This window comes from Eptatretus burgeri, chromosome 3 (assembly GCF_056783735.1).
Source record: "Eptatretus burgeri isolate ZD-2024b chromosome 3, Ebu_testis_v1, whole genome shotgun sequence".
NCBI lineage: Eukaryota > Metazoa > Chordata > Myxini > Myxiniformes > Myxinidae > Eptatretus > Eptatretus burgeri.
Window position 1 is genome coordinate 119,246,135 of NC_140963.1, and position 12,657 is coordinate 119,258,791.

General features: G+C 42.6%; 1 protein-coding gene across 1 annotated transcript; it reads left to right on the plus strand.

The window, feature by feature from the left end:
* The first annotated feature begins 1,765 nt into the window (after positions 1–1,765).
* On the plus strand, positions 1,766–11,675 carry LOC147030834 (disintegrin and metalloproteinase domain-containing protein 10-like). The gene is made up of 9 exons (XM_085875350.1): positions 1,766–2,251; positions 2,408–2,571; positions 2,741–2,915; positions 3,208–3,355; positions 3,510–3,693; positions 6,111–6,210; positions 8,347–8,567; positions 10,053–10,176; positions 10,557–11,675. The coding sequence occupies exons 1-9, from the start codon at positions 2,140–2,142 to the stop codon at positions 10,634–10,636; spliced, it is 1,308 nt and encodes a 435-aa protein (XP_085731476.1). The 5' UTR covers positions 1,766–2,139; the 3' UTR covers positions 10,637–11,675.
* Positions 11,676–12,657: the final 982 nt, after the last annotated feature.

Consider the following 12,657-nt stretch of genomic DNA (forward strand, 5'->3'; position numbering starts at 1 on the left):
ATACATACATACATATACATATATATATATACATACATACATACATACATACATACATATATATATACATGATGTCATGGCAAAAAATATTGGCACCCCTTGTACTTTTTTTCAAATAACTCAAAATTTTCTCTAAAAATAAGTTGAAATTGACGAGTATTGTCTGCACGATTATTTATTTCACTGTTAATATTACAAAACCTTTGTTTTTGATTCAGAACTTAACATATCCTTTTATATCAGAAAATAAAAATAAATGGAATTGACAAAATTATTGACACCCATGACTTAATATTTGGTAGCACAACGTTTGGACTAAATAAATGCAGTCAAGCATTTCCTACAGCCATGATTGAGATTCCTACACCTCTCTACTGGCAGTTTGGCCTACTTGTGTAAACTGCTCCAGTTCTCCCAGATTTGAAGGGTGCCTTCTCTCAAATGCTGTTTTCAAATCTCCCCACAAGTGTTCAATGAGATTTAGATCTGGACTCATTGGATTTGCTGGCCGCTTCACAACATTCAGGCATTTTGTCTTGAACCATTCCTGGATGCTTTTTGAAGTGTGTTTGGGGTCATTGTCCTTCTGCAAGACCCATGACCTTCGACAGAGACCCAGCTTTCTGACACTGGGTTGAACATTGCACTCCAAAATGCCTTGGTGATCTGATTTCATGATGCCATGCACCCATTCAAGGCACCCAGTGCCAGAGGCAGCACAGCAACCCCAAAACATCACTGAACCGCCTCCACGTTTGACTGAAGGGAAGGTGTTCTTTTCTTTGAGGGCTTCATTTTGTTTTCTGTAAACATGGAGGTGATGGGCTTTGTCAAAAAGCTCGAATTTGGTCTCTTCTGTCCACAGGACATTCTCCCAGAAGGATTATGGCTTGTTCAAGTCTGTGAAATAATTCTCATTTCCGGATTCGGATCTTCACCAAAATCTAATCAGTTCGTCCTTGTGACACACCGAACCTGTCCACAAAATTTCATCCGGATCCATCCACAACTTTAAGAGATATCCTCCACACAGACAGACAGACAGGAAGGGGTGAATTAAACATGACCTCCTTCACCTTTGGTGGTGGAGGGGTCAGAAAAATGCATTAAAAAAATTAATAAATGGTATGAAGGAAGGAATGACACTGCAACACCACATTCCTTTTATGGATTGCCATCATGACATTTTTCTGTTTCAATGCCACAACAATTACAATACATAATTGCACCAACCCACACTACAAATCTCCAACTACCTCAAACAGCGACATCTTCATACAATTGTTACCGATAACAAAAATGTGAAAAAGATGTCATGATGGTAATCTGGAAGAGGATTGTGGTGTCATTACCACCTTGTTTGGTTGTATTTTAGGGGGATACCATCCACATATTATTTATTTATTTTTAGTGGTTTTTTTTTTCTGGACTGTGTACTGCATCTATGATGATGTTGCATATGCAGCCTGTGGCTGCTGGTTGCATCATTTTCTGGAAGCGCGGCTGCGCCACTAATGTTGTACCTGTTACCAGTAAGCTGGTTCTCATTTTGCCAACCTCGTAAGGATGGCAGGCTGAGTCAACCCACTTGGTGTTATTTCATTGGAACGACGGGCTAAAACTCCAAAACCCAAGATCTTTAGCCACACCTAAACCGTTAAGCCAACACCAAGCTTGTCTCTGAAAAGCCATTTTTTTATTGCATCACTTTAAAGCACCACTCCACCAGAATACACACATCAACAAATTGGGAGCAAACACCCACATACTGTGCTGATTCGTCCATCTCAAAGCTTCTTGCAATTCATATTAAAGTATGCTGGTGTACCTTAATGTCCTTCCTTGTCTGGCATGCAACATGTACAAATTCCTTGACAAGATGTAGACCATTCAACACAACAATAAATTAAATTAAGAATGTGAAATCCCATTGCTAAAGAATGTGTATTATTTTCTCAAACTAAATCATTGGTTCAAGCTAATCATGGACGAGACCAAACCAGTCACCGTGGGGTGAAATGTTCTGTAGATGAAGCTGCAAGTCTCAACAGTGGATTGTATTTCTCTTTGCTGCAGATCAACACAACCGATACGGATCCCACTAATCCGTTTCAATCCCCATCCATCGGCATCGAGAAGATGCTGGACCTCCACTCGGAGCGCAACTTCCAGGAGTTCTGCCTGGCATACATCTTCACCAACCGTAACTTTGCTGACGGTACACTCGGCTTGGCTTGGATCGGGGAGCCTGGTAATAAGCCGATAAAGTTCTCGCCGTCTTCGATGGGTTTAATTTGTTGATGTCATTAAGTTAAAGAACGAGTGCATCAAACATGGTGATGGAGATCGATCATGGTTAAAATGGTGATTGTCTGACAGATGTCTGACACTTGTTCACACTTGCCAGGAAATTTGGCAGGCGTCTGTGCACCACACCGTAATTCTGGTCATGGTCACTGGAGGTCATTCAATATGGGGATTGTGACCATACAACACTACGGTGGCATGCTGCCACTGGCCATCATACACGTTATCCTGGCACATGAGATTGGCCACAACTTTGGCTCTAAGGTTAGACATTCAACATGTTCGTCCAGGTGCTGCGAGCATGACACTCGGCAATGTTTTAAGCAAGTTGTCGCCAACAGGTTTCACTGAACTTTTCGTTTTATTGCTCTTCCTTTTCCTCTAAAGTCATAACTTTGAAACATCGTGATCTTTCAACACCTGCCTTTTTCAGCACGATACAACGAGCAGATGCAAACCTGGAGAGTCACAAAACAGTCCATTGGGAAACTTTTTAATGCATCCCCTAGCAACAGCGAGTGACAAAGAGAACAATAAGCAATTCTCTCCATGTTCCATTCACGATATCAGCAAGTTTCTTCGTGGCATGAAGAGGTTTTGCTTTGTTGGTGAGTGTGGCAAATAGAACAGAAACTGGGATGCAAACAATAATAACTAAAAAAAATTGTCCTGTGTTCATTTTATGGTCTTGTCTACCTGCTTTCATATCTTGCAAATCGACATTTAATGGGGACTCACCGTGCGCGTTGGTTTTGATTTATATTAATACTGCATTGGTGTACACTATTGCAGCATAGACATTGCCGATATGGTGTGCTCAGTGATAGATCATGTGCTTGGCGGTGGGAGTCTGGGAGACCAAAATATTCTGGACTCGTCTTGGTTTTTTTTCCTCTGCAGAACCACACCAGATCTGTGGGAACCAAATTGTGGAAGATGGAGAGCAGTGTGATTGTGGCTTTGCAAAACAGTGCAACGACACTTGCTGTTACTCTGCAGACCAGACAGAAGGTCAACGTTGTCATCTCAAGCCAAACGCCATTTGCAGGTACAGAGTGCACGCATGCACGCGAGGCTCGTAAACTGAGCAGGAAGTACATGAGTTTGTTTGTTACCTGCCCATCGGATATTACAACATGACAACTGTTCAATGTCCACAGCAACAAAACGTTCACTTGCCAATTCCTTATTTTTCTGTGCAGTCCGAGTCAGGGCCTATGTTGCACATCACAGTGCGTCTTTGCACCGGCGAAACAGCAATGCCGCGAGGAGAGCGAGTGTTCGGAGTCCAGTTACTGCAGTGGCGACACCATGTCATGCCCAAAACCTAACCCCAAGCCCGATATGACACTCTGCAAGAGTGGTATTCAAGTCTGTATTAACGGGGTATGTGCTGCAGACGCGCTGGAATCGACATCTCCATCGTTTGAGACTTTTGGTGAAACAGGGGGAGATCTTTTTCGGGATATGGTACCACGAGCATCACCATGTATGTAATTATCTTCGTACAACAAACCCTACAATATCGTGGAGGTTAGGTTCCTGGAAAATGCCACAATGGTTTCCACGATCGTGGAAATAAAGGGCCAATGAGAAAAGTTCTGTCCTGGACTTCGAGAAAATAGAGGAAGGTCGACGGCAGCTCGAAATGAACGCATTGCAATTGAAATAAACACAAATTTATATAGAAAACATGTCAACATTGAAATAAACGTAAATAAAATAAATACAGTGTAAATTAAACAAAAACAGGACTTTGAACTCAAGGCAGCATTAACTTTACGAGAAAGGCACCTGCAGCATTGCTACAACCCACAATGGAGAACGACAACACAATCCTTAAATCACCTTACCTTGAACCGCGATCTTCCCTGTTTGGGGACCAAGACACGAGATGACAGTCTTCCAGCATAATCCTGTCTCGGTGTTAAAAACCTGTTGTTTTATAAATCCCTTCACCTCGATTTGTTTCATGAGCTGTGCGTGAGAATGTATTTGAGAATGGGGATTTGAATCCGGGTGTCGGAAATTAAGCGTTTTGGCAACAAGGTTCGAATACGGAGATGGAAAATGAACGTTTGGGAATTCGATTTGATGGATAATGAAGGAATGAAGGATAATGAAGGTTTACGAATGAGGAAGAGTACAATGGGGAAGGTTCTACCTGCAATCATTGACCCCGTAATGGCGGACCAAACAAATGCCGCATTTTCTTCTCGAACCAAACTATGTAACAACTCGATATTTTTGCCAGTCATAACCTTTCTCTGCCTTTTGGAACTACTAACTCTGTCCATCGCTTCACATTTGGACTCATTAAAAACAGTGCATGAGAAATAGCATAAGGCTCGTAACGAGAGGTAATCATTCACGCACGGGACATAAACGATGACTTATCTCAGCTCACAAACCGTGATTGGTCGAAATGAAATCCCGTGAAAACGGAAATCAGAACAGGTTGCCCACGATTGGAAGAACCAGCGATATTGGAGGGTTTACTGTACGACAGTTAATCACCCGTGCAGAACACATCTAGTCATAAGACCTTTAAAACCCTTCGTTGCCATGGTGTGGGAGTCCATGGTGTTCACCATGAGAAGTAGAACGGCACTCAGTAGAGTGCATACCTCCGCCAAGCTGAACAGTTTACATTTTGCAGTCCATTGATATGCCGGATCTACATCAGGACCTGAACCAAAATCGAACCGGCACGTTGTTCTCACCCACCCAACTCATCCACCAAGTTTTGTCTGAACCTGTCCATAACTTTGAGATAGAGCTCTGGATTATTTGTGGCCCCATCTCTCAATTGTGAAGAATCACTTTTAAATTCTAATATCCAGATCCGAATCTTCATCAAAATCTAAGCAGTTCGTCTTTGCACAAACCCAACCTATCCAAGTTTCATCTGAACCCATCCATAACTTAAGATATCCTGCTCAAACAAACAAACAAACAGGGTGAAAACAACCTCAGTCAACCTTCGTGGAGGAGGTAATCATGGGTTATTACAAATGGACACGAAAAGTGAAATCGCATTTCCTCTGGATTTTAAATTTTGGAATCAAATCGTTTAAAACATCCTGGAAGTTTATGGCCTCGCTGTATCCCGATCCAGCAGTAGTAATTAAAATTTTCTGACAGATACACTTAAAAGTTTTACGCTTGAACAACCATTTGGATGAAAACTTTCCATTTTGACATTGTGTTCCTTTTGCTTATGAAGGAGTTGCAAGAAAATACATATATAGTATGTGCTGAGAGTTACCAAGCACAATTACATGTCAGGAATCGACATTTTGCTGAGTTCTCTCGATGTTCTGAGCCTTCCCTTTTGAGTCAAGTTGCCGACTCCAGGCCAATGAACGATTTTGCTCGGCGAGCTCAAGCAGATTAATGACGAGCCAAAATGACCTCAATTAAACGGGAATATTGATCAGAGGGGTTGATGAAATGAAGCTTTACACACGTTGGTTTAATATTTGGTACACCAAGTGATAAATGGAAATCACGTTTGCTTTCTGGAAGAAGATTCCAGTCTGTGTTGGACAAAAATAAAATTCCAGTCGACGAGTAGGACAACACCAACAATGGACAAAAAATATTTTCCTTCATGGTTGTCACACAGTTACTTGTCTGTTGGGTTTCTTTTAAGATTGTGGCTCAAGCGGATAATGCAAGGCATGCAATGGTTGAGGGTCAAACAAAGGCAATGACTCGAGATGTAGATTTGAAGTCGGCGACAAAATTTGGCTTGTTTGTACGATTGTGTGCTCTCTGACACCATCTTTTGAAACCCACAGGTGTGTGCTGCCTCTGTGTGCAAGAAGCATGGTTTAGAGCAATGTTTTTGTGAAAACAAATATCTGGAGAAACATTGCCACCTCTGCTGTAAGAATCCAGGTAATGGAACAATGGCCTTGGGATTTCAGGTGAAGAAATTCACTTTTAAATCTCCAAGAACAGTCAAGAACAATGGGCAAGACAATATGATGGCAAATGAAGAATTTTACTGTTCCTTGTTATTCAACCTCGTACGGATATTAAGAAAATAAAAATAGAAAGGACTCGAACTCCACCAAGTTGACGTCAACACAGTTCTCCATCGAGTCGGATCCCCAGGAACTTGCGACCGGAGACAGTCATTGCTGCGGACGACCAATGACACTGGATGAAAACCAAAGATTCCTTCATTGACAGCCAGAAACAAGGAATTTTTTTTGTTCAATTAAAACCAGATTTTTTTTTTTCTTCTTCAAAATACTTAACACTTGTAAAGATTGCACAATCATTCTTTCCGAAGTTTTAAAAGGCCAGAACCCCATCCCAATGGGAGAGTTGCAGATTCCATCAATAACTCCATTCATTCATCCATCCAGACCCAACCTGTGAACTTTCTGACCCAGATTTGTGCCAATAGCAAACCCTACCTTCTGGAACTGACAATGACCAACTTTCGTTCCAATGTCTCCAGTTTCTCCACTACACCAATTGCTTCATCAGACCATGTTCTTGGAAAGAGTACATCTCTGGCTATTGTTCGAGAACAGCATCAATAATGCAGAGTCTGGCGGTTCACTCAGGCTGACTGGCAAGGACTGCAAACTGCCCTCTCACTTCAGGATTGATTTTGCATCTCTGCTGCCCCAGATATGGTCGCCTGTGAAGTATTCCATAAAGTCTCTGTCTCTCTGCAACTACTACACACATCCTCACACCTCTGGGACAATTAATCTTGTTTTGAGGTAGTTGCCTTCAAACAAATTGCCTTCTCTTCATAGATGGTATATGTGAAAGCAATCTCAGCTCATTCAACCAGCAAAAGCTGCGTATGCTCAGGATAGCAAGAAAATATCTGAGGTAACCTCAAGGATAAACTCTCAAACTGGTCTCCATCCTCCTGATTGTGCATCACATCCATCTGGAATATGCTCCCACTCTATCCCTTCCCTTAAAATGGCACCAAAGACAACTGCTGATGAGAAGATTGTGTTAACTCCATGTTTGGTTCCCAATCTTGCACAACCAATCCCTCACCCACTTGCACCCAACTGTTCATGAACACTGTCTTTTGCACTTGGGAAGGTGGAGAGATTTCTGTCAAGACTCGGCTCAGATTCTGAGATACGTCTGGACAGTATGACCACGTGTTCTAAAATCTTGCTCTGCTGCTCTTGCATAGTCTTTCTGCCGTGTTCAACCTATTATTTGACTGAAGTCACCTTCCATCTTCGTATGTAAGTCGGCCGACATCACAGGATTACAAAAAGATGGTGCAAAAACAGATCGCATCAACTGCAGGCCAATTAGCAGACTTCAAATTATAAGCAACATCAGCTCACATCAAATCCTTCCATTTCACCAACGGTCCGATCTCAGATCATCAGTTCCATTTCCATGGTGATTACTCCACCTTGGAAACTGCTATGGATGGAGGCACCGAATCTCAGAGAAGAGATCAGAATTTTTTCTCTGGACATATCTCGAGCGTTCGACAGTCTGGCATCTGGCCTTGCTCTCCAAACTCAGCCCATGCCTCTTATTGGAATCCTCTCATCTCATCTCATCTCTCCCGATTGAGGCCAAAGTGCCCAAAGGTTGTCTTGGACCCAATCCTATTCCTTAACATTCTGATTCTCTGGGAAATCTTCCTTATCTTTACGTTGATCACTCCACCTTTCACTGCAGCATCTTCATTAACTTAAGGTCTGCAGAGGAAACTTAATGACCAACCCCCTCAGCCCAACAAAACAGGGGAATATGGTTAAGTGATGCAATATTAGAGCCTTCGGCACAACTTAGATTGGAAAAGGGGGATTAATTTGCAAAGAAGAATAAGTAAAGGTTTAGAAGAGGTTGTCAGGAGAAGATATGAAAGGGAATGTGTAGCATTGTCGGGAGGGTAAAAATGTTTCCTGTAAATCCTGTAGGAGTTCTTTTCTCAAATTGATCATCATGAGTTGTTGAGTTTGAGCATATGAAATAGTTTCCATTCTTAACCATTGACTAACCTTGCTGCTCAAATGTGATGAACCATAGGAAATCCTTGGTCCTGTTCCAGCACGGACGACTCGCGCTGGGCAACCGCTTTTCACTACACTTCACTGCGCCTGAACCCTGGCTCTTCATGTGGAAACTACCGTGGGTACTGTGACTCATTCCAACGCTGCCACATCGTCAACCCAGAAGGAACCTTCTCTCGTCTCAAAAACGCCATCTTTCATCCAACCAAATTCAAATCAATTTCTGAATGGGTCAGGGTAAGTAAATAACATTGGCTATGCAAGTAAATGGACAAATGAAAAGCTTATTCTTGGTAGTCAATAAGAGGCAATCAGCTGAGTATGTTTAGTCATTGATTTTCTCCTCCTCTTCCCTCTATAACGGGTGAGGTCCAATGGTAATTTTTGCTCTCCCTCGATTGACCACAATACTCCTCCACTTCCCTCTGTCTGCACCAAACCAACTTTCTCCACTCTGACAACCCCACGTTATTGATGTCCTTTCTCAAATAAATCTTCCCATAATTGGCCATCGTTTATCTCTTTTCCTCCTACCTTGCTCCCTCAAATTATCCACTCTTTGCCATTCACTCTTCCTCCATCCACACCAAGTGACCAACCCACTTCAGCCGACTTTCTACCAATCTCCCCGTCAGGCTTACTTGCACACCAATTTCTTACCTCAGTTCATCCATCCTCCTCCTTTCCAACCTCTTCACTCACAATTCTACTGACCCAGTTATCACAGACCAGCAGCCTCTGTTGTCTGTCAGTGCCACCACCTCCAGCCGGTAAAGGTAGGCCGGCCTAACACAAGACCAGAACTTTCCCTTTCAATTTCCCTTATTTTTTGTTTGCCATTATTCCCTCCACACGTTTGCACATACCCTCCTTTACACCTCTGCATCCAACCGACCATCCCCACTGTTTCCCCAAGATACTCAAACCTATGTCCTTGTCTGATCTCGTTTTTCCCCATCAACCTGATATTAATGTCTCTTCTTTGCTGCCCAACCGACATCACCTCACTCTCTCCATTCCAGACTTCCCAAATAACTCCTTCCACTCCCCCAGTTCCTCCTGCATCTCTCACTTACTCTGTGCCACAACATTGATGTGAGATGCAAAAGCTAATCCTAAACTCCAAGATTCAATCCCAAATGCCTAAACATTAGTACACTAACCATGCAATAGAAAAGCCAAAAAAACGATTAAATATGCCTATAAACTGGTAGTTTGATGCCTGTGGGCATAAGCAGGATCTACATTAGTCAAGTTACCAACAAGATGAGAGTAAAATGGATCAAATTATCCACAATGTGTGAGACTTTTCCTCCTCTCAAAAGCTGCACCCAGCTGCATCACTGATGTGGTGCCCCTTGTAGCATAGGACAATAATTTTGACTCGGCAAGTGCGCCAGTGATAATTCAGCTACTCTGTTGAGACATGGGATCTACATTGTCCAAATACAAGCAGACAGAACCACCAGGCTTAATGTCCAACCAAAGGACAATGCACTGTGATGCAACGTCCTTCCTGCAAAGCAAATTTGGATTTTGATGTTGGAAAGGTCGGTGCACCTGAACATAAACCGGTTCAAGATGGCTCGCTTCCAAAGCTCCTTGAGTGGGAACACACAGAGGTTGTGCATCTGGAATAAGTAACTTTTGCTTGGTTGTATTATCCGGTTGGTATAAATGAACTTGCTGTTAAAAATATATAATAATAACGTTTTCTGCCAGGCACGATGGTGGATTCCAACTTTGTTTCTCCTGGGATTGGTGCTCATCATGTCGGTGTTAATGTACTTCTGCAGTATTTACACTCCCACAAGCAACCCAAACAACACCCAACACAGGAAACTCTGTAAGTATGGAAATAAGTTCAAAGGTGGAACTTGCTATCAAAAAATTAAAAAAACAAAGCTGTACACGCATTGGGAACTATAACCTGAACTGATTAAACCGCTTTTGGTTCAAGGATTATCCGAATAAATGTGCCATCGCAAAAGTTAATCTGCAGATGGCACTGCCACATCAATGGGGTGTGTATACATGCAGTAGGGGGAATACCTTGAGAAATGTGTGAAGTTTCAACTCCCTTGTACGTAGATCTTTCTGCAAAAAGTCCACAACCTCAAATTAGCATTGTAGCTCTGACAATGCAAAACAAAAAAGGGAGGTAAATTGATCAACATTCATTCGCAACTCCTGACACCACCCCTCCCCCCTTTTTTCCCCCCTCAGCAATAAGACATCACCCACCACATCACCAACATCGAACTTCAAACCAAGAAACCACCAGAGAAGAAATTGCCATGGCTTAAAACACTGGGGCAATAGTTTTTTTTTTTTTCTTTTTCCAGAATCATATAATTACTCAATTTCAAGCATTCTTTTCCTGATGCATTATCGTTTCAAAGGTTGTATTCCCTTCCCATTCTGCAATCCTGAAACCAGCCATCGATACAAGAGCGAGTTCAATCGATTCCAGCCAGTCAAAATCGCATCAGAAAAAAGCCCGGTCGAGTCAGACTTGAACAGTGCCACTGATTCGTATGAAACAGGGGTTGAGTGGGACAGCAGGCTGGAAAAGACAGATCAGTTGGTAGGTCAGTAAGGTCAATGGGATGAGGCGAGTGGAACCAGAACAGAGACTATTCAGCTGCACAAGTGGGAGAGGAGGAGGAAGTTTGGTTCCATCTGATACAGCAACGGTGATCAGGGCTGTACCCATGTTCGACGACTCATTACCAACTGCAACAGCTTGAATAGACGAGCATCATGACAATGGACATCACTGCCGCAAGAGATCTTCTTCTTTCATATGCAACACATGACAAAGAGTAGAATAATTTGCTGCCGGCACAACTGCCACCGCAGCGGTGCCGCCTCTACATTAGAGCAGGAATTTGGCCAGGGTGTCGGCGATAACTCGCCTACTGTTCGTGAACAACAATGTGGGATCTTTAACATCCACCAATACGAGCAGAGGACGCTGAGTGACGTCCATCCAAGAGACCGCACACACAATGATGAAACGATGCCATGCCTGTGAAACAGCACGACTTTTACAACTGAAGCGAGATTCGAACCCAAGGTAAACAACTCAGCAGCATTCAGAATGAGCATGTGGTGAGTATGCACAACTCAAGGCTATCCTATTAGCCCCAGATTGTCCATACATACACTTGCTGATGGGCACACATTTGACAAGGGCTCAGCCATCCTGGCATCTCTCCAGAACCACAGCTGCACTTTCGTCATGGAATCAACACAACCATCTGGATGCAACTTCCACGATTGGCTGTCAATGTCCTGATGCTGTTTCTCTTCCAACTGATAAAATACACCAACCACATTGTACCCAAAGAGTATCCTGCTGTCAGTTCTGTAAAAAAATGTCTTTAAAGGTTTGTTCTAGTTCTACACTACAGATTGAAATTTTATTACAATTTTTATAACCAGGAAGTGCAGCACAATCTGCTCTTGCTTTGAATTTCCGTAATTCAACCAACTCATCTCCTCGAGAGACATAACCCAGCTTTCTTTACCGATCCCTCCGAAGGTCTTGCCTCGCCGTCCAATGCCCCATGGACTGTCATATCATATCACAGTAAACAGACGAATGACAAACACCGGACTAAAAATTCAAGCTTTTTGCCAATCGGAGCGTTTGAAAATCTGATGCATCTCAAATTATGAGGCATCAAATGATATTGTATCCACACCTAAACAATGACGTGCGATTACTCAAGCGTGTTGCAAACGTTTATTCCAAACTCACCTGAAAAATTAACCAATGACACTAAAATAAAACCAGGATACAAGAAAAGGGCAACAGCTTTCACACCATTTTGGAGTTCAGAAAATTAATATTTGCAAGTCTGGAACATCAACGTCAATGATCAATAGGCATAAGTCCCATTGATTCGAAGCTGGTGCAAATAAGGGTTTATGACATCACATTCACAGGGGACTCGAACAGTGCAGGAGGAAACATTCAATGTTATAGTTGTCAATCAAACTACACACTCGGCGATGCATTTTTGTCACAATGAAAATGGCGATGTCCAACCGTTTTTTTTTTGTTTTTTTACACTATTCCAACTGGTGACCGCAGTTCATAGGAATGATTGCGAAGGCCCAAATGACTACTTTAAGTTGATCAACAAATATTTTCCAACTGAGCATCTCTGCAAGCTTGCGGTTTCAGAGGTTTGTTTAAAGGGTACATATAGCTGAAGGGGGTGTGGGGTGAAGGGTAGGATCCTGGAAATGGTCATTACCCTGTGGTGGGGAGGTGTGCAGGTCAACACTGCACTTGGAGTGACAATCCTGCAAATCT